Source organism: Jaculus jaculus, chromosome 2 (assembly GCF_020740685.1).
Source record: "Jaculus jaculus isolate mJacJac1 chromosome 2, mJacJac1.mat.Y.cur, whole genome shotgun sequence".
Taxonomy (NCBI): domain Eukaryota; kingdom Metazoa; phylum Chordata; class Mammalia; order Rodentia; family Dipodidae; genus Jaculus; species Jaculus jaculus.
Window position 1 is genome coordinate 105281388 of NC_059103.1, and position 22836 is coordinate 105304223.

Genomic DNA, 22836 nt, shown 5'->3' on the forward strand with positions numbered 1-22836 from the left:
TCCTAAATATTCAGTATCCTTGGTTCTAAAACTTCTCAAAGCCATGGTTTCATCTTGACTGCTGCCAGTACTCTACTGGGCTAAGCACTGTCTTGCAATTGAAATTATACTGAAAAAGTGTTTGTACTCTAATGCTCATGAGTTTGTCTTAGATTATGAAATCAGCCTCCCCATTCCCACCAATTTCCCCGGAAATCCCAACAGATGCAACTACATGGTGGGACAATCATTCAAACTTTTAATCTCCCTTTACACATTATATTAACATTCATAATACAAGGCATTCCATTCACAAATATTACATCTTGATAAAAACCTCACACACACAGACACACAGCCCCCGAAGTCTATGCCAGATTCAGTCACATTATGAAATCATTAAAATAAAAACAATGAAAACATCATAATTCTCTTAAAGCAATAAGGTCTGAGGCACTCTGGAAAAGATCTCTTACGAGTATAATGTGTCAGTGGTATCAAAGTATATTGTAAGAAAGTCATCAGACAGACACACAGTAACCAAGTATGCTGGAGTGACAACTACTTCAGGATCTGATATGTCTTCACTGGATGCACTACTTGGACAAACACTGAAAGGAGTAGATACTGGGCAGCTGAGGTCAAATGCTCTCAACTACACATAGGTGAGGTGCGTTTCCAACACACCAAGGACAGCTGATCCCTACCACAAGTTACAGCACTTAGATTTTAAGTTCCTTTCTCATCGCTGGTTTACTAAATGTTAGAATTTCACAGCCCACCTAACTGTGATCCCAGCTGGAGACACTGTGGAGCTCTGTCACCACCCTGTGCCACAGGGCAATCTCTACACACCTTTCTGAGTACCTCCAAGGTAACCCGTGAAATAAAAAGAGGAAGAAAGGTGGCTTTCTCGCTCATATTTCTGACCAAATGGAGGTCTGAAGTAGTAGCGTACTATGAAATTAGGCTCTGCAACAACCAGCCACCACCTAGAGCACAGCTATTTTTGCCACATACCAGCCTTTAGAAGTCTGATAGCCTTCTTTCAAAGTGAATGTTACCATTCACTCACTAACACAGAGTCCAGACTCTGGAGAGAAAGCTTCACTGAGTGCTTCCCTACATACAAGGATAATAATTAGCATGGGAGAGACGAGGCCAATTCCCAACTAGGAATTAAATCACTACCAAGTATGGATCCGTTTATGACAGCAAATAACCTTGTCAAAACAGAATCAATTCAAAACAAATGTCACATAGTGCTCACTAACTATGCATATGTAATTTAAAATATAGGCATATATATTTCCATACATATAATTTTAAAATGGAGCAACACATGTTGCTAATATTTGGAGGATATTCATCTTCCACATTCACCTGGAAAGCTGCTGGCTCTGGATGGCTGGTTTGTGGCAGTGATAAAAGCATTTAGAAGCAGGCTCAAGTAAAAGTGCTCAAGGGGTAAATAAGGAAATATGGGTTGAGAGAATTGAGGAGGTGAGGCAGGGGGGATTGAGAAGAGGTGAGCAATATTTCCTTTATTCTTCTCAGTTTTTTCAGACCCAAGACAAGCTCTCGAGGTCACATACCAAATGGTGTAGTCCTTTCTTATCTATAGTCAAAACAAAACAGGTGATTACAAAAAGAAAAGCTTCTTCCTGCCTGTACTCTTAATAAAATGCATAGTACAGTAGGAAGGTATTATTGAGATGTGGCGTCTTGGGAGAAATTAAAACTGGGACATGAAATGAGGCTGCGAGCTATCAAGTCTCCGGGTGAGGATTTCACAGCCAGTGTCCGTCACCAATAGGGTGTGCTCAAACTGAGCAGACCGCTTTCCATCTCTCGTCACTGCAGTCCAACCATCTGGCCAGGTTTCATCCTGCCATCCACCTTCAACAAACAAAAACAATTTTAGTTTAATCTCTCAGTTTTCTAAACCAATTCTAGAAAAGTAAATACCAAGGAAAAATGAGAAAATTTATTATCAATATGCCTGTTAATACTTTATTTCAGCTAAAACATTTGCAACTTCATATTTGGTCCATATCACCAATGAAATAGTGATAATGCTTGAATTTCCTCAGGTATGTTGTAGCTTCACAATTTTTGTTCTTCCCAGTGTCAAATCAAGATGGTATTTCCAACATAATTTTGAAAGCAAATTGATTCTACTCTTCACAAATTTATGAGTAAAAATTTGAATGGTTAAATTTTCAGGAACTAACTGACATCTGAATAAACTATAGCTATTGTACAAAGTGAAAAACTACATTTTTGTGTTCTTACTATATCATGTAATTCCAGGTACAATTTTAAATAGCAGGCACAAAGCCAGATGATGACAACAGATGAATGCATGATTTTTCTTTTCCCCCAAAGTAGGCTCTCGCTCTAGCCCAGGCTAGCCTTGAACTCACTGCAATCCTACCTCTGCCTCCAAAGTGCTGGGATTAAAGGCATGAGCCACCATGCCCAGTGAAGTTTTTGAACACCATATTCTTGTAACCACATTAAGACAGCAGGGCTGGAGAAATGACTTAGCAGTTAAGGCACTATTTGAATCGCCACATCCCATGTAAGCCAGACACACCAGTGACGCAAGCGCACAATGTCACACAGGTGCATAAGGAGGCACACACATCTGGAGTTTGTTCATAGTGGTTGAAGGCTATGGCACACCTGTTCTTTCTCCCTCTTTCTCACAAAATGAATAAATTAAAAAGAGTGAAAGCCAGGCACAGTGGCGTACACCTTTAATCCCAGCACTTGGGAGGCAGAGGTAAAAGGATCACCATAAGTTCAAGGCCACTCTGAGACTACACAGTGAATTCCAGGTCAGCATGGGCTAGAGTGAGACCCTACCTAAAAAAAAAAAAAAAGAAAAGAAAAAAGAAAGGAAGGAAGGAAGGAAGGAAGGAAGGAAGGAAGGAAGGAAGGAAGGAAGGAAGGAAGAAAAAAGAGTGAGCAAAGAATTTTGAGAAGAGTATGATGAAGCATGATGAATTTCAGAGGAACTAAAAGCAGAGAAGAGGTAAGAAATACAGTGCGGAACCTAACACACAATGACATAACCCTTGTGGGTACAATAAGCAAATGCAGAAAGGAAAAGCCCCAAGAGACTCTAAAGCTGAGAGCACTGAGCAAGTTAAGGAAGAACTAGGCACTACTATAAAAACGGAAATTTACAGAAGCATCTTCTTTCTAAACTAGGAGTCAAAAAATCAATACATTCTTCATTCTGATTAATCTTTAGGTAAAACATCACAAACTCAAACAGACAAATCCTAGAATATAAGCTGTACAGTAAAATGTAACCTACATTTGCAAGATTAAATCCCGGGCTAAAAAGAAAATATGAAACTTTAAAAAACATAACCCATGCTTAGGAAAAATAACCAAAGATGGCAAACAGGTGTTCTTCAATGTAATGATCTTTACACAAATGGATACAAGGCATGTACCTACAATGATTTTACTGAGACCTGATAAAGCAAATTCTGTAGTAACGTCAAGTCAAGCATAACTTTACTATTATCCTGAGGAAAATCTTTGCATTTGAGACTTTCTATTTTAGAGCTAGAATTTAACGTAGCTGAGTTACACTGAAGCATGTTATAATGTGATGTTTAACTGAATCAAGTCTAAAAAAAGTTACCAGCTTACTATAGTGTCTCACCAACCAGATGCCAGTTAATGAAAATATGGAATCACAATGACTTTGCTATGACGTTCCTGTCACTGCTGCTACACTTTATAAGTGGCTCACAATCAGAACTGTATAATTTCACAAAGATTTTTTTAAAACCTATATATATGCAGTCCTTAAAGTGACCTTATCTTAGTGTAAATCTGCTCACTTACTTCTTACAACACCTTAGAGTGTTGGCAAGATAAGGATTACAATTTTGATTTTAGAAAACGTAAGGCGGCAGCTTTAAAATGACTGCAAACAAGAGACTGAGCCGGCACCCCTTGAGTGAGCTGGATTTAATGACTCAAATGTCAAGAAGAAAATATGGATGTCACTCATAGGAACACTACAAACTAGAGGATCAAGAGAATAGAGTGCTCAGGACACACTAGCCCCACCAGTCACCGCCTCACTTTGTACTCCTTAGACTCAAAAAACTACTAGAACGTGTTTTGAGCTATCATCTGACAAATACTTAGTGATGAACCCTACTCATAACACCAAGCCCACCATCACTGCCACATGCCTATCACAGAGATCACAACAGAAAAGCTTCCAGAGCTTACTGTGTCTGTGCTGTGCTTTCTCACAATGCTGTATGGTACCTCAGAACATGGGTGTCAAATGGCTCACAAAAACAGCTAAGTAGGATCTGTTTATTCCTCTGTGTAATGAGTATAGCACCATCATCATAAACTGCGGAGCCTCAAAGTAAGTGGTTCAACAAATGTTATTTCTTTGTTCCTCTTCTTTCTCCTACACAAAGCCTCAACTAGAGGGACTTGGTGCAGACTTTTAATTATTACACTGCATCTTTTGACAAGATCTCTATGAAAAGGGACCAACACTCAAGTACTTTAGAGTCTATGACAAGAAAATTAGCATGCAGTAAGTATCAACTTTTTGGAAACCCTTATAGTGATAGTGTTCCACTGTACACATTATTGAATCAAGTTCAAGATGTGATAAGGACAATGAAGCAAAAACCAACAAACAAAACCAACTGCTAATCTGAAGACCAACCAAAACTTAATAAAAATAATGCTATCACTCATCCATGTATCAACATATGAATGGTAAATGTTTCACACACCAGATTTGTAGACGCAAACCTGAATTCGCAGAATCCTGAAGGCTGAAACAAAGAGATGGCAACCTCAAGACTAGCGTAGGCTACATAGTAAAACCCTATCTCAAACAAATCAATAAAAGAGCCAGGTGTGGTGGTGCACACTTTTAATCCCAGCACTCAAGAGGCAGAGGTAGATGGATGCTGCTGAGACTACATAGTGAATTTCAGGTCAGCCTGGGCTACCAAGACCCTCCCTCAAAAAACAAAAATTAAAAAAAAAAAAAAGCAATAATAGAGAGAATGTTACAGCACCATTTTTTTCTCACCTTCACAAATCATTGGTTCAATTGTAAATACGTGGCCTGATTTCATCACACCAACTGCTTTATTTTCTGAAATTAAAAAAAAAAAAAGGTCTCAAGACAGAAAAAAAACAACAGCATGACACTAAATATCTACAAAGGAATACAGAAGTTACATTCCCATCAGTGCTTCTTACTTATTCTCTCCTAAAGTATGTCAGCAAACAGTTCACACTGACCACCTATTTTGGAGTAGGTATAATTCAGGCACATTTCATTTCTACTTATGTTCTCTACTATAAAAATAAAGATGACCATGGCTGGACTTCAGATAGGGTTATTATTTCTATAAAAGGAAAAGTACTGTCATCTAGGCTAACTGCAGATTAGAAATATGATCACAGAACCAAGCAGAATGCCATCATTCATCCATATATATAAGTTGGAATGACAAAGGTTTCATATCCCAGAAGACTTCCAACTTTGAGGGAGAGAGTATGTTTGCATATAGGACACATCACATGGATACAAATACATAATTCTTTTATAATTCAAGTGGTAAGAAATCAATGCACATCATCCATTTGTTTAAATGCTGAGAAGCCATTTCTTTCTATTTGAAAACAAATTACAATTTACCCTACAAGGATTTATCTTAGCTTGTTGCTACACAATTTATGTATTAAAAATGTCCAGTGCTATGGTCCCATGATCCCAACAGGCTTAATAATTTAAAAATAGGAATAGACTTTTTTAGACAATCTTAGGCCAAAAAAAGGGGGGGGGGAGCACCACTTTAAATTTCAAATTAAAGGGCAAAAAAAACACTGATGATTTAAAAAAAAAAAAAAAAAAAAAGACCAGTTAAGGGCTGGAGAGATGGCTTGGCGTTTAAGGCACTTGCCTGTAAAGCCTAAGGACCTACCTAGGTTTGATTTTCCAGGACCCACATGAGCCAGATGCACAAGGTGGTACATGCATCTGGAGTTTGTTTACAGCTGCTGGAGGCCCTCTCCCTCCTCCCCCCCCCCCAACACACACACTTACTCTTTCCCTCCCTCCCTCTCTCTCTCTCTCTGCTTCTTTCTCTCACAAATAAATAAATAAAATGAATTTCTTTTAAAAAAGACCAGTTAAACAAGAACATTTGCTCACTCTGGCCACCAGATGGCAAACATAGCAGCCTCTCCAGGTTGCTTATCCTTTCAGGACACTGAATGGTCAATGTTTTCTACTCGAAGAACTTATCCACTGAGGTTCAATCAATAATCACCACTCTAAGACATGGTGCTACCTAACCCACACATTTCTAGTCAGCTCCTTTCCTGGGGTATGACCATCATAGCAGCTTCCTACTACCTTAGGTTATGCCAAAATACGCTACCTGCAAATTCCAAATCTTGTTAAATGCATAAATTAACAATTTTAAAAAGTAAATCGTTTTTATTGTCAAGCTTTCACAATGACATTCAACTTATTGTATATACAGAATCAGTATATTACAAATTTCAATGATTAAACTATCATGTAATAATATATCTCAACAATTTTCTTTTTTAAAGATTTATTTGCTTATTTTTGTATTATTATTATATAATTATTTATTATTTATTTGCAAGCACAGATAAAGACAGAGAGGGAAAAGAATGGACAACATGAGCCGGGCATGGTGGTGCACAACTTAAATCCTAATTCTAGCACTGGGAGGCAGAGGTAGGAGGATTGCCATGAGTTTGAGGCCACCCTGAGACTCCATAGTGAATTCCAGGTCAGCCTGGGCTAGAGTGAGACCCTACCTTGAAAAAACAAAAAAACAAACAAAAAGGACACGTCAGGGCCTCTTGTGGCTGCAAATGAACTTCAGATACATGCACCACTTTATGCATCTTTACAAGAGTACTAGGGAATCAATCCTACAATGACAGCCTTTATAAGCAAGCACCTTAACCAGTAACCCATCTCTCCAGCCCTCAATGATTTTTACATTGATTAATTTGAAGTGTAATGGGTTCAATACAATAAAGTACTAAATTTCACCCATTATTTTTCTTTGTTAATAGAGCTATGAGAAACTTTTCAATTACCAATGCACTTCATATTATCTTTCTACTGTAAAGTGCTAATATAGAAAATCTACATTCCATTCCTGTTTCTGCCTCTGATTCATCAATATAATACTTATTTTTAGAATCTTTTCCAAAATTGCACAACATATCTCACTCAACAAACACACATTATCTAAGGGACTTTACTACTGACAGTATGCTTTTTTTTTTTTTTTTGAGGTAGTGTCTCACTCTAGCCCAGGCTGACCTGGAATTCACTATGTAGTCTCAGGGTGGCCTCCAACTCATAGCGATCTTCCTACCTCTGCCTCCCAAATGCTAGAATTAAAGGCATGTGCCGGGCTGGAGAGATGGCTTAGCGGTTAAGCGCTTGCCTATGAAGCCTAAGGACCCCGGTTCGAGGCTTGGTTCCCCAGGTCCCACGTTAGCCAGATGCACAAGGGGGCGCACGTGTCTGGAGTTCGTTTGCAGAGGCTGGAGGCCCTGGCGTGCCCATTCTCTCTCTCTCCCTCTATCTGTCTTTCTCTCTGTGTCTGTCGCTCTCAAATAAATAAATAAAAATTAAAAAAAAAAAAAAGGCATGTGCCACCATGCCCAGCTTTGCTGAATGCTTTTAAAACTTTTATACTTCCTCTACCATCTACTTAACAGAATCAGTAAAATATACAATATATACATGTAGGTTAATGCCATCACCACTTCTATCACTAGTAATTTAAATATTTTATTTATTTATTTAATTAACAGAGAACAAGAGAATGGGCATGCCAGGGCCTCCAGCTACTGCAAAGGAACTTGTGTGGCCCTTTGTGCATCTGGCTAATGTGGGTCCTCAGGAACCGAGCCATGTCCTTTGGCTTTGCAGGCAAACAACCACTAAGCCATCCCTCCAACCCCTATCACTAGTAATTTACACAAGAAGCAGGTAAGCTTACCTAACAAGGCCTTCTCTCAAACTAGAAAACATTTCCTGGTTCCACCACATGGGGGTTAAGAATATAGCATTACAGGCTGGAGAGATGGCTTAGCGGTTAAGTGCTTGTCTGTGAAGCCTAAGGATCCTGGTTCGAGGCTCGATTCCCCAGGACCAGATGCATAAGGTGGCACATACATCTATCTGGAGTTCATTTGCAGTGTCTGGAGGCCCTGGCTAACCCATATTCATTTCCTTTCCCTTTCCCTCTCTCTCTCTCATAAATAAACAAAAAACTTATTTAAAACAACCCAGGGGTTGTCTCATGTATATCAATGGTACATTTTGTGACCACTGATCACATCTCCTTCTTCGACCAATGTTATTGTCTTCATTCTTCTGAAACCAGAGTTTTGTTGCCTTTGCAACAGAGAGAGAGAAGGAAGTGAAAAGAAAGGAGAAGGAGGAAATGGGAAGGAGAGGGTAGGAAAAAGAAAAGGATCAAGGAGAAAATTTAGAGTTGTGATGATAAAATGAGAAAGTGCCTATCATCACTGCCATTCTAAAAGTGAATATTAGGGCCTGGGGAGATGGTTCAGTGGTTAAGGTGCTTGCCTGCAAAGCCTAACAACCTGGGTTCAATTCCCCATTACCCACAGAAAGGCAGATGCACAAAGTGGCACATGCATCTTGAGTTCATTTGAGGTGGCTGGAGGTTCATGTTCATTCTCATTCTCTCTTACGCTCTCCTTGCAAATAAACATATTTTAAAAGTGAACATTAGGGATCACTAGTTTTTGTGTGTTTAAAAAGAGCTGATTTGGGTCAGGAGAAATGGCTTAGTGGTTAAGCACTTGCCTGTGAAGCCTAAGGACCTTGGTTCGGGGCTCAATTCCCCAGGACCCACGTTAGCCAGATGCACAAGGGGGAGCATGCATCTGGAGTTTGCAGTGGCTGGAGGCCCTGACACGCCCATTCACTCTCTCTCTCTCTCTCTCTCTCTCTCTCTGCCTCTTTCTCTCTCTGTCACTCTCAAATAAATAATTTTTTTTAAAGCTGATTTAATTTCCAAATTTCACAATACAAATAATGGCTATACTTTTTTGTCCCAGTTCTCCCTCCAAAACTATTCTTTGCTATGAAGGGAAGCAGACCTTGTTCACAAAGCTGCTGGGCAATAGTCAAGCACCACAATCTACAGAGGGGAAAAAAACAAGTAATACAGAGCCAAGACATAAGTCTCCTTCTATTCTGATCTATCTGGTCGAGTCATTTCAGGCCGAGTAGACACCATCATGGGGCAAACATCTCATCATTGGAGGCCCAGGCATCACTGGCATGTGGCCTCCCATGGGTGGCCTTCATTCCAAGAGCAAGTCCCATAGGCATCATTCCAGAAGGAGGAGGAGGGCCCATCATTGGCATCATAAAAGGGCCTCCCATATGGGGTGCGGGCATCATTCCAGGTCGAGGAGGACCTGGGAGACTGGGAGGAGGTGGGATCATGGCCCTGGCAGGTGGCAGGGCAGAGAATGGAGCTGGAGGGATCTTTCTTTGCTAAAATGCAGCCATTGTCTTGTCAGTCGGCCTCTGCACCTGCTCTTCCATCCATTTCTGGTAGTGGTCTTTCACATTCTCTTTGGGTTTCCTGCCATTGCAGTGTCTTTCTCACAGATGGTTAGGCATGTTGCTCTGCAAGACCTTTTGTTTGTTTTTGACTCAGGGTCTCACTCTATGCCAGGCTGACCTAGAACTCACTCTATATTCCTGGCTGTTCTCACACAATAATCCTCTGCAGCCTCCCAAATGGTGGAATCAGAAGCCTGAGCCATTCACTGTGCAGGCCAGGTCACTTTTTATGTACTGCTGTCATGCAGAGTTCCCACAGTGCTTCCCATTTATCAACTCAATCCTGCTAATAAGAATACCATAATCATGGAAAATGCTAATAAAAATTAAAAAAAAAAAGAATACCATTCCCTATGGAGGAGAACTTAATCACAAAGACTAATCAAAAGAATTTACAGAGCTGGAGAGATGGCTTAGTGGTTAAGTGCTTGCCTGTGAAGCCTAAGGACCCTGGTTTGAGGCTCAATTCCCCAGGACCCACATTAGCCAGATGCACTTGGGAGGCGCGTATGTCTGGAATTCGTTTGCAGTGACTGGAGGACCTGGCACACCCATTGTCTCTCTCTTTCTTTCTACCTTTCTCTCTGTATTGCTCTCAAATAAATAAATAAATGAAAACAAAAACAAAAGCAATTACATAGCAATTCTAAGTACATCTCTCCTTCCCTCCCTCCCTCCGCTTGTTTATTCTGTCCTATAGCTCTTGACTTGAGAAATACAGTATCAGACCTATACAAGAACTCCTACCAGACCAAGTAGGATAAACTGATCTCACCTAAGAAATCAGAAGGGTAGGGCAGAACATGTGCAGATTACTGCCTGTCAAAATCAGTTTACTCTTCTCCAAAACAAGATTACACTTCCCAACCTCCCTTATAGTTAGTAATGGTGTGACTGAATTCCTGCAGGAGTTATTTATGCCAATTCCAGGCTAATTCATTAAAATGCCTGAACTTAATAAACCTCCAAGCTTCTCCTTGCCATGCTACTTGTTAACTGGGAGGACAATCTTAAGGTGACCTAGAAAGAAATATGCTGAAGATGAGAGAGCGTGGGTCACCCCACAAGGACCAAACACACCTACTTTGCACTGTTATGTGAAGACTTCAACTTGACTTATATTTGAACAAATACTCATTTTTAAGATATAGCTATTAGTTAACACTTTAAAGAATACAAAATAAATGGGCATGGTGGTGCATGCCTTTAATCCCAGCACTCAGGAAGTAGAGGTAGGAGGACCACTGTGAATTCCAGGCCACCCTGAGACGACATAGTGAATTCCAGGTCAGCCTAAGCCAAAGTGAGACCCTGTCTCAAAAAAAAAAAAAAAAAAAAAAGTACAAAATAGAAGGCCCTGTAGTATGTTCAAATAAATTATTTGTTAGATACATAAGCATAATCCATCATATAGACAGTACTTACTGGCATAGTGGGGTACATTGGGGGCTGTATGAAACAGCTTGTGGATTCCATGCCCACAATAGCTTCGAACAACTGAAAATCCATTTGCTTGAGCATGTTTCTGAATAATGTTTCCCAATTCTCTGTATCGGACACCAGGTTTCACTGGAATGGAAGAGAAAAAATCATGACAAAGAATGATATTTACTAAAAACTAATTTCTGGGTACTAAGATCCTCTGTAAACACTTTCTGTATCTTCAGGCCCAAATTTACCAATGAGGTAAATGAGGCCATACAGCCAGCAAATGGCAAAGCTCTGCTTCAAATCAGACGAACCTCGTTTCACGCAAGAAAAAGAAGACAGTTAGCAGTATCCAGCAGTAATCAGGACAAGCACCTTTTTCCTTGTCTCATAACAAACACTAAACAATGAGTTGGAAAATACTTTCTTGTCCAATTTCCTTAAGGGCCAAGTATCATATGATTGGCATTTTCATATGTATTCAATTTTATTCTTCTATTCTATCCACTGCATTTCATTTCACTAAACAAAAAATCATGTAACTCAAGTGTAGCATGGAAAACAGGAATGTCCAAAAAGAAACTCATCTTTTCCCAAGTTTCAGTCTGGTCAGCCTCAGAAAGCATTACTTATCCTGGGCTTACTTATTCATGTAGTAGTTCTCAACTATGCACAGCTGCCTCTGTAAAAAGTCCCAGGTACTTGGAAGATTTTTTTTTTTTTTTTTTTTTTTTTTCCGAGGTAGGGTTTCACTCTAGTCCAGGCTGACCTGGAATTCACTATGGAATTCACCTGGAATTTTCAGGGTGGCCTCGAACTCACGGTGATCCTCCTACCTCTGCCTCCCAAGTGCTGTGATTAAAGGCGAGCGCCACCATGCCCGACTAGGAAGATATTTTTCATAATACACTTACTGCCAAAAATTTTATGATTTTTGACCCTTTTCTGACTAACTCCAAAAGTTGCTTCTCGTTGGTATTTAAGGTTGTGCTGACACTAAGACCCCAGGAGCAGGTCTGGCTAAGAACTGCCAAACTCCTGGAGGGTCTTCTAACTCCTTACAGCCTATTTGATTTTCAACTAGGACTTTAGGTATTACCTACCCATAGTGGATACCTATCTCCCTAATCCAATTAAACTTCTGAGTAAATAGTCAGAGGAATACTTTGACCTTTCAGATTCTGAGGAACCATGCATTCACAATGTTCTTTCATTCCTACCCAGACCTTTTCAGTCATTGAAGGGGGTGGTACAGCAAAATATAAACCATACTACATATTACATAATGAAACTAATCCTTGATAGAGACTTAATATCTAGGATATACAAAAAACACAATGAACCAAATAAACAACTAAACAAGCTAGTCAAAAAGTGGGCTATAGCCGGTTCAAGGCTCGGTTCCCCAGGTCCCACGTTAGCCAGATGCACGAAGGGGCGCACGCGTCTGGAGTTCGTCTGCAGAGGCTGGAAGCCCTGGCGCGCCCATTCTCTCTCTCCCTCTATCTGTCTTTCTCTCTGTGTCTGTCACTCTCAAATAAATAAATAAATAAAATTTTTAAAAAAAGTGGGCTCTAGGACTGGAGAGATGGCTTAGCGGTTAAGCACTTGCCTGTAAAGCCTAAGGATGCCAGTTCGAGGCTCAATTACCCAGGACCCACGTTAGCCAGATGCACAAGAGGGCGCATGCATCTGGAATTCGTCTGCAGTGGCTGAAAGCCCTGGTGCGCCCGTTCTCTCTCTCTCTCTCTCTCTCTCTCTCTCTGCCTCTTTCTCTGTCTGTCACTCTCAAATAAATAAATAAAAATAAACCAAAAAAAATTTTTTTAAAAAGTGGGTTATAGAACTAAATGGAGAGTTCGCAAAAGAAATATAGCCAGGCATGGTAGTACACGCCTTTAATACCAACACTGAGGAGGCAGAGGTAAATCACCATGAGTTCAAGGCCATCCTGAGATTACATAGTAAATTCCAGGTCAGTCTGAGCTAGAGTGAGACCCTGCCTAGAAAAAAAAACAAGAAGAAACACAAATAGCTAGTAAGTGTCTAAAAACATGTTCTACATCTTTAACCAACAAAGAAATGCAAATTAAAACTACTTTGCGATTCCATCTCACTCCTGTCAGAATGGCTATCATCAAACAACCAAATGACATCCGGGCATGGTTTTAGTTAAGCCTGGGTATGGTGGCATACACCTTTAATCCGAGCACTCAGGAGGCAGAGGTAGGAAGATTGCCGTGAGTTTGAGGCCACCCTGAGACAACATAGTGAATTCCAGGTCAACCTGAACCTATAAAGTGAGACCGTACCTCGAAAAAACTAAAAGAAAGAAAGAATGACAGTCTGACATGGTGGCATGAGTAAAACCCTACCACCAAAAAAAAAAAAAAAAAAAAAAAGTTTTGAAGTGGGGGGCTGGAGCAGTTGAAGGTGTTTCCTTGCAAAGCCTAATGATCTGGTTTGATTCCCCAGTACCCACATAAAGCCAGATGCACAAAGTGGTACAGGTGTCTAGAGTTCATTTGCAGTGGCAGGGGGCCCTGGCCTTCCCATTCACATACACACATATATACACACACATATACACACACACTCACACTCTCTCTGCCTCTCTCTAATAAATAAATAAAAATATTTTAAAAATAGTTTTTAAATACTTTGTGTTTGTATTCATTTATGTGAAAGACAGAGACAGAATAAGCACGCCAGGGCCTCCAGCCACTGGAAATAAACTATAGATGCATATGCCCCCTTGTGCATCCAGCTTACATGGGTCCTGGGAAATCAAACCTAGGTCCTTTGGCTTTGCAAGCAAGTGCTTTTACCACTAAGCCATCCCTCCAGCCCTTAAAAATACATTTTTAAAGTTTAAAAAAAAAATCACTCAACAATGTTAGAGGGTAGATACAGAGAATTCCCTAATTATCAAAGTGGGAACTTCGACCCTAAGCTTAATATCTGAAAACATTTTTGATCATTACATTAGGGAGAGGTGTTGGTAACTGACATCTAGTGGGTAGACACCAGAGATATATATGTAAGCATCTTATAATTTAACAAAGCATTAAAAGACCCCAAATGTCATTAATGTATACACACTCAAAATTCTACTCTAGAAAGTAAGTTTCAACATTTCAAGTTCTCTACTACTTCTATACCAGGGTGAAGAATACAGTAGCTGAGTTTTGTTTTAATGTTAAAACATGTTTATTTCTCAAAAATATCAGACAACACTTCACAAATTTGTCAGTTATTGCTCTTCAGGAACTATACTAATCCTTTCTACATCATTCCAATTTTACTTTGTGAGCTGCCAAAGCAAGCACTTGTCATAAGTCATTTTTCCTCCAGCATAGCATGATGCCATCCATCTTAGAGTAGAATGCTTTGGCCGAGAAGCCTTGGAAACCTTGGATAAAGTACAGTAATAGCCATCTCTATGGCAACAAATGGAGCTAAGGTGCTTCCGATCAGAAGAGAGGAGGATCACAAGACCCTCACCTGGGATTCCAGCTACTGCCCCTTGCTGCCCTTCCCCAACTCCAAGTCGTCTTCTTAAGTCTGTAGGAAGTAGAAGGTGAACTGAAAGGAAGTTGTAGATGCACCTGTGTCTGAGTCACTTGTGCTGCTGTAAAATAACCTCAGCCATACTCTGTAAGTAACCCCAATAAAGTCACTGGTTCACTAATTAGACTGGTGTAATCTTGCTTTTAGTCTGTCATCTGAGCCCTATCTGGGGTAAAGAGAGGTGTTTGTATCTCCCTAACAAGCAACTCAAACAAAAACAGAGTATTAAACTTCCTAATGATGCAAGAATGAAATATATAGACTGGGGAGATGGGTTAGTGGTTTAGGCACTTGCCTGCAAAGCCAAAGGACTCAGGTTCAATTCCCCAGTGCCCATGTGGAGCCAGATGCACAAGGTAGCACATGTGTGTGGAGTTCGTTTGCAGTGGTTGGAGGCCTTGGACACATTCTCTCTATCTGCCTCTTTCTCTCTCTCTCAAATTAATAAGGAAAAAAAAAAAAAAAAAACATGCCTTTAATCCCAGCACTCAGGAGGGAGAGGTAGGAGGATCACTTTGAGTTCAAGGCCACCCTAAGACTACATAGTGAATTCCAGGTCAGCCTGAGCTAGAGTGAAAAACCAAAAAAAAAAAAAAAAAAAAAAAAAGGAATATAGGAATATACAAGGCTAGGGAGATCACTCAACAGTTAGGAGCACTTGCTGCTTAACCATGAGGGTCTCTTGGATCAGAGCCCACCAAGTTGGACTCCCCAAACAACCCATGTAAAAATCTGGGTAGAATTGGGCATTCCCGAGTAATGATAGCTCCGGGTTGAGAAAAAGATCCCAACACCAAGGAAATATGACGTTAAGTGACAGAGCAAAATACTGTAAGTTCTCCTCTGGCCTCTGGATAAAGCGACTGCTGTGCAACTCTGAAGATATGAGTTTGAATCCCCAGACTCCACATAAAAAGCTGAAACTATGCAGGCTTCTATCACACTGATGCTGATAAGAGAGATCTGAGGCAGAAACAGGAGAATTTTCTGGAAGCTCAAGGCAAGAATAGCAGAGAAAGAATTCAGGGGGAGAAATCTTGCCTCAAAAGAGGTAGCACAGCAACAATCAACCCACAAGCTGTCCTCTGACCTCCAAACATGTGCATGGCACATGCATGCCTACAGCCACACACTCATGAAATATTTTTTAAAAAAGAGAAATGCACAGCAGTGCAATAATGAGGCATTTCAAAGCCCTGCAGTGCCAATGGGTGCCCAGCAACCAAGACGGACTAACCTGCATCAATGGCTTGCATCAGGCATTCATATGTGGTCTGAACTAGTTTGCGTGCTCCTTCATCCACATCTCCAACAAAAAATGTCTCGTTCAGGTCCCCATGGTAGCCATTGCGATAAAGAGTGATGTCCACTGCAACAGAATGGCAAATATAAAGGCCACAGGTTTGTTTTCTGTATTGCAAAATAAAATGTAGGTTGTTCCCAACATGATAAGATCAAGCCACTCAATGAAGATAAATTCTACATTCTCAAATAAGACACCAATGACAGAAATTCCTTCAAGGTCATTCAACTAAATTCACTGTGAAGAATAGGAAAATGGCTATGCAAGACAATATAGGAATCAGTTTTGATGGAGGTTTTTTTTTTTGGTTGCTTTGTTTTGTTTTTTGTTTTCCGAGGTACAATCTCACGCTGGCCCAGGCTGACCTGGTGGGTGGCCTACAACTCACAGTGATCCTCCTATCTCTACCTCCCAAGTGCTGGGATTAAAGGTGCATGCACCACCATGACTGGCTGCTTTTTTTATACTAATTTATTCATGTGCTGCAGAAGAAAAGGTTATTCAGAATATAACTGCAAGAAAAATAACCAAAGTTCCTATTAAACAGAAGGTTTGGCTACATTCTGAAATTAAGTAGATAATACTACTTTCACTTATCTTTAACAAGTTTCTTCCTCTCTCTAGGAGAATAAAAGCAAAACTTACATTGTTCCAAATTTGTTTTTTGAAAATCATCTCTTTCATTTTTTGTGAGCATTCACACTTCTCTGTGTCCCCATACTTAAAAAATAAAATTACTAGCCAGGCATGGTGGTGCATGCCTTTAATCCCAGCACTTGGGAGGCAGAGGTAGGAGGATAGCCATGAGTGTGAGGCTGCCTGAGACTACATTCCAGGTCAGTCTGGGCTGGACCGAGACCCTACCTTGAAAAACCAAAGAAATAAATAAAATAAAATAAAATTACTGTATCATGACAATACACTAAATGTCTATACAGAATACATAAGAGTACTTTTGAACTATAAATTTTAGCCAACCTACCACATTATAATGCAGGCTCCAGCACCTACCTATACATTCCTTTAAAAACCTCTTATTAGTGCATGTAATAAAAACAATAAGGGGCTGGAGAGATGGCTTAGTGGTTAAGATACTTGCTCAAGAAACCTAAGGACCCAGGTTCTATTCCCTAGGACCCAAGTAAGCCAGATGAACAAAGTGGCACATGCATCTGGAGTTCATTTACAGTAGATGGATGCCCTAGCATGCCTATTCTCTCTATCTGACTCTCTCTCAACATAAATAAATAGTTTTTAAAAATAATAGTAAGGTTTATATGAAAGAATACTGAAGTCAAAACTCGGAACATTCAAGCCGGGCATGGTGGCGCACGCCTTTAATCCCACACTCTGGAGGCAGAGGTAGGAGGATTGCCATGAGTTCAAGGCCACCCTGAAATGACAGAGTTAATTCCAGGTCAGCCTGGACCACAGTGAGACCCTACCTCGGGAGAGAAAAAAAAAAAAAAAAAAAAAAAACTTGGAACATTCATAAACAGCTGAAATAAATCAATAACAATTAATTGTAGTAATAGCATTTTAATTAATCTCTACTTTCACAGCCAACATCACACTGGCCTACTCTGTGCAATCTAACATTTGGATTCATGCTTCCAGATTATACCAGGATCCTAAAAAGGCTAATTCCATTCATATTAAAATGCCACCTACAGGTGTTTTCTTCATTAACATTGTCTTTTTACCCTCGAGGGACATGCTTTTGTAGTTTCTCCTCTGCATAAGCAGAGCTTCCAAGGCAGCATAGTATATAGGTCTTCAAAGCCACTCCATTCAGTAAAGTGAGATTTTTGTTTTATAAGGTCATCATATGTTTTAAGGGTTTCTTTTTTCTTTTGGTTTTTTGAGGCAGGGTCTCACTCTAGCTCAGGCTAACCTGGAATTCACTGTGTATTTGAACTCACAGCAATCCTCCTACCTCTGCCCTGCTCTAAGGATTTCTCTTATCTCTCAAAAAAACTACTAGGTGAGGGCTGGAGAGATGACTTAACAGTCAAGGCATTTGCCTGCAAAGCCAAAGGACCCAGGTTCGATTCCCCAGGACCCATGTAAGCCAGATACACAAGGGGCACATGTGTCTGGAGTTCATTTGCAGTGGCTACAAGCCCTGGCATGCCCATTCTCTCTGTCGCCTCTGTCTCTCTCTGCTTGCAAATAAATAAATGTTTTTAAAAAAAATTTTTTAAAAAAGAGTTTGAACAGACAAAATATCCTAAAAGTAGATAATTCTGCACCCAGAAGCCATAGATCACTTTGTAAGGAAGGCCCCTAAAACAATACAAGCTATTGCTACTGAACTAGATGGTAACACCCTAGTCCTGAAGACACATGATTCAATTATAGGACATAAACAAATAAAGCTAGAACTGAACTGAAGTCTCCTCCCTGCTTATAGCTTTCATAGTGTTACAAAGTGCCATGCAGATTTCAAGGGAAGAAAAGTCAACACTCTTAACTCAACAACTGAACCTGCAAGTTATACAACCAGCAAGCCAGGCAAGATGTGCCCACAGGTACAGTAACGGCATGACTGTTGTGAGGGTAATCAACTGCTCTCTGACTGGTTTTCAGGCTCCTCCATGAAGAAAGAACCATGCATAATAATGAAAACAGTCAAAAGCTTATGGCTAGGAATGTCATAGCCCTAAGAGGGAAGCTACTACTGTTGTTTGGCTAAATAGATATGCTGTGCCATGAAGTTGCCCTCTAAATATTTGTTTACACCCCTAGATTAGTGTTGCTCAACTTTGGTCAGAAAAGCTTCCTTTTACAATTGGCAGTGACTACTGGAGAGACTCAAAACTCATCAAAGTGCTGAATTAAGTAACTATTGAGTATTCAGAAGTAAATGATACAACTCTCTCATCCCCTCCACAGTTCACAGAACATTACAGAAGAGAGGGCACGGGGGCAGAAAGAATATAAGCCAGAGGATAGGGAGGAGTGCTATGTAATGCTGCTGTCCAGACATGACATGACTAATTGTACTATTGTATTCAAGACCTCACAGTGACTTTCAACCTGTACAATACTGGGCCCATCAACATTCTTATAATGGGTAATGAAGGACAGCATGAGGCTCCCCCCTCCTTCCCTGAGAAGTTACCAGCAGTGAATGGTTGTTAGGGGAGATATTTTCTTAAGTGATATAGCCACTGGTAAGTTGTATATACACTGGTAAACAATGCCCCACCATACACTGTGTTTACATTCATTTCAGACTGACAGAACCTAGAATTACCCATGAGGGATTGTATAAATTAGGTTAGTCTATGTGCATGCTTGTAACTGTGGGCAGCACCATTCCATAGGCTAGGGTCCTCAGCTATATAAGGAGAGAACTAGCTAAACAACAACATCCATCACTCTCTCTACTTCCTCCCTACCTATGTGACTTCTTTTGCTTTCCCCATCAAGATGGACTTGACCCTCAAGAACTATAAACTAAAATAAACCTTTTCTTGAGTGCTCAACACACCTCTATCACACTTTCCAAGGCTTGGCGTTCATTGCAGAAGAGGTGGCGGGAAGAATGTAAGAGCCCAAAGAAGGGTAAGGCTCCTTACAAGGCACTCTTCCAGATACAAAATGACCTGGATATCCATGACCTTGCAGTATCTGGCACTACCTACACAAAACCATCATAACAGAAAGAAAAGATGATCACATCAAAATAAGAGAGAGTTTGACAGCAGGAGGGGATATGATGGAGAGTGGAATTGTGAAGAGGAAAGTAGGGAGTAGGGAGGAATTATGATGGTTGTCTAAAATTAGGGAAGTTGTCAATGAAAAATAATAACAAATAAGCCTTTTCTCTCTTAAACTGATTTTTGTCAGGTATTATGTCCCAGCAATGAGAAGGTGAATACATACATACTACACTAAACACAGTGGGTCTCACACACACAAGAACAAAAAAAGGGAACACAAAGAACAGGGACTAGTTGGGAGACGGGGGTTCAGAAGGTAATGAGATGAGATTGTGATCAAAATATATTTTGTACATGTACAGTAATTGTCAATAAATAAATAAAAAGCATAGTGTACCAAACACATCATAGTAGATGTGTTCTTAAAAGCAACATGTAAAACATCAGGCTTCAGAGATTTTAGAGACTTTTGTGGGGTTTTTGTTTCTGGCCAAAGCTTTTTTTTTGGAAAGAAGCAAGAATATGGAAATCACTAACAGATTCTCAAAACATATTTCTTTCCTCATAGTGTCAAAAGCTACACATCTTACCATTAACAATATCACCTTCTTGCAAAGGCCGTCTGTCTGGAATTCCATGGCAGATGACTTCATTCACTGAGGTACAACAAGACTTTGGGAAATTATAATAATTCAAGGGAGAAGGGTAGCAATTTCTTGCAATGCATGCCTATAATAAATTAAAATATAGAGAAAATAACTGGGAAGGTGCAAAAGTAATCTATATGCAGTTAATTATATCCTAAGATCTCAAAAAAACTAGACTGGACAGATTATTAGTTGGGCGTGGCACATGCCTTTAATCCAGCAAATAGGAGGCAGAGGTAGGCGGATTGCCTTGAGTTCAAGGCCATACTGAGACTACATAGTAAATTCCAGATCAGCCTTGGCTAGAGCAAGACCTTACCTCAAAATAAATATATATATATTTGATATGTAAAAACTGTATATGTGTGTATGAATATATCTATATATGAGTGTGAGTCTATGTTATGGGTGTTGTGTGAGTGGTGTTGTTGCCCAGGTTGGTCTTAGGACTCATAGGCTTAATCAAGTGAGCTACCTGCTTAAACTTCCCAAAAAAGCAGGGACTATCAGCATATGTAACCATGTCTGGCTGGTAAATATCATCTTCTACAATATGAATCAGATCCACTGTATGCAAACCAGTTTACTAGTATTTATACAAAGCAAATCCACACAGTACAAATTTACTGAAGTGTTACTAAATGAAGATTTTATAATAACTACTTGTGAAAAATGTATTTTTAGTAAAGATGTACAGAATATTAATAAGTACCACTAATGTAATAACTTCTTATATAGCATAGAAGCAAGCCTAAATCCTTATAACCAAAATCTGAATAATAATAATATGAAAATTGTAAAGTACTGCTGGGCATGGTGGCGACGCCTTTAACTCTGGAACTAGGGAGGCCAAAGTAGGAGGATTGCTGTGAGTTCAAGTCCAGCCTGAGACTACAGAATGAATTCCAGGTCACTCTGGGCTAGAGCTAGTACCTATCTTGAAAAATACCAAAAGTAGGGCTGGAAAGATGGCTTAGCAGTTAAGGTGCTTGCTTGTGAAGCCTAAAGACCCAGGTTCTATTCCCGAGAAGCCACGTAAGCCAGATGCACAAGATGATGCATGTGTCTGGAGTTTGTTTGCAGTGGCTAGAGGCCCTGGTGTGCCTATTCTATTTCTCTCTCTCTAACAAATATATATAAATAAAATATTAAAATGAATAAATAAATTAAGTTATAAAATGCTTTCTGAGACATTTTAATCACCATATTCAATGTGATTATAAAGGAACTCTAAAAAAAATTCTGGTTTCCATTAACACATTTACTTTTTAGATATCTTCACACAGTATTAAATCACAGCATACATAATTTCTGTTTCCATAATAATTTTTTTGGGGGGAGGGGTTTTGAGGTAGGGTCTTGCTCTAGCCCAGGCTGACCTGGAATTCACTATGTAATCTCAAGGTGGCCTTGAACTAATTGCAATCCTCCTATCTCTGCCCCTCCCTCCAGTGCTGGGATTAAAGGAGTGCACCACCACACCGGGCTTCATATAGTAACTTTTTAATGATAGCACAGAATATTTGTGGGGTATACTATGATCGTATTAGCAATTTCACTCTTACCGGAAATCTTTAACAAATTTATACATATCCTCAAACTACAAAAAACTCACAAGAAAAGTGAATAAATAAATAACCACACAACCAAAACCTACAAAGTTATGCCTTCCTTACAGACATATATCTATGAATATCACAGAACTATAAGTATCAGTTTGGAGCACAAGGATATCAGGCATTAGATTTTCAGCCTTGATTAAAAATACCAGCTTCATCACTCACAAGTTACCTTGGACAACTTAATTAATGTCTTTCCTCTTCAGTTTCCTTTTCTGTCTCAAGAGGTTGTTGGGGATATTAAACAAGTAAATTAAAAAAAAAAAAAAAACTATTTCAAAGGGATACAACCAATGGAAAATACTTGAAATGCCTACTGTTTACCAGACACTTTACAGAACTATATGAAAAGCCCAAAAACCACAATTCATAAAAATAAAAAATACAAAGGAAGGGAGGAGGGTACTTAATAGGTTGATATTGTATATATGTTAGTACAATGATTGTGATGGGGAGGTAATGATGGAGAATGGAATTTCAAAGGAGAAAGTGTGGGGGGGAGGGAGGGAATTAACATGGGATTTTTTTTATAATCATGGAAAATGCTAATAAAAATTTAAAAATAAAAAAACTTAAAAAAAGAAAAGACAAAAAAATAAAAAATAAAAAAACTTATGTTGGGCACTTGGGAGGCAAAGGTAGGAGGATCACTGTGAGTTCAAAGCCACCTTGAGATTACAAAGTAATTTCCAGGTCAGCATGGGCTAAAGTGAGACCCTATCTTTAGGAAAAATTTTTAAAAAAAACTCACATTTTTATAGCACCAGACATATCAAATTCTTTCAGAAGCCAAGCACAGTAGAGCACATGTTAATTCCAGCACTCAGGAGGCAGAGGTAGGAGGATCACTGTGAGTTTGAGGCCAATCTGACACTACATAGTGAATTCCAAGTCAGCCTAAGCTACTGTGAGACCCTACCTCTAGAAAAACAATAACAAA

At 39.6% G+C, this 22836-nt stretch overlaps 1 protein-coding gene across 1 annotated transcript in view; it reads right to left on the reverse strand.

Moving 5' to 3' along the window:
- Positions 1-215: 215 nt before the first annotated feature.
- The window catches only part of Metap1 (methionyl aminopeptidase 1), an 84858-nt gene continuing 62237 nt past the window's right edge, over positions 216-22836 (reverse strand). The window contains exons 7-11 of the mRNA XM_004661636.2: positions 20221-20359; positions 15897-16028; positions 11087-11230; positions 5078-5143; positions 216-1878 (exon numbers count right to left, since the gene is read on the reverse strand). Coding sequence (XP_004661693.1) covers positions 1715-1878; positions 5078-5143; positions 11087-11230; positions 15897-16028; positions 20221-20359 — 645 coding nt within the window. The 3' untranslated portion in view covers positions 216-1714. The remainder of the gene's footprint in view (positions 1879-5077; positions 5144-11086; positions 11231-15896; positions 16029-20220; positions 20360-22836) is intronic.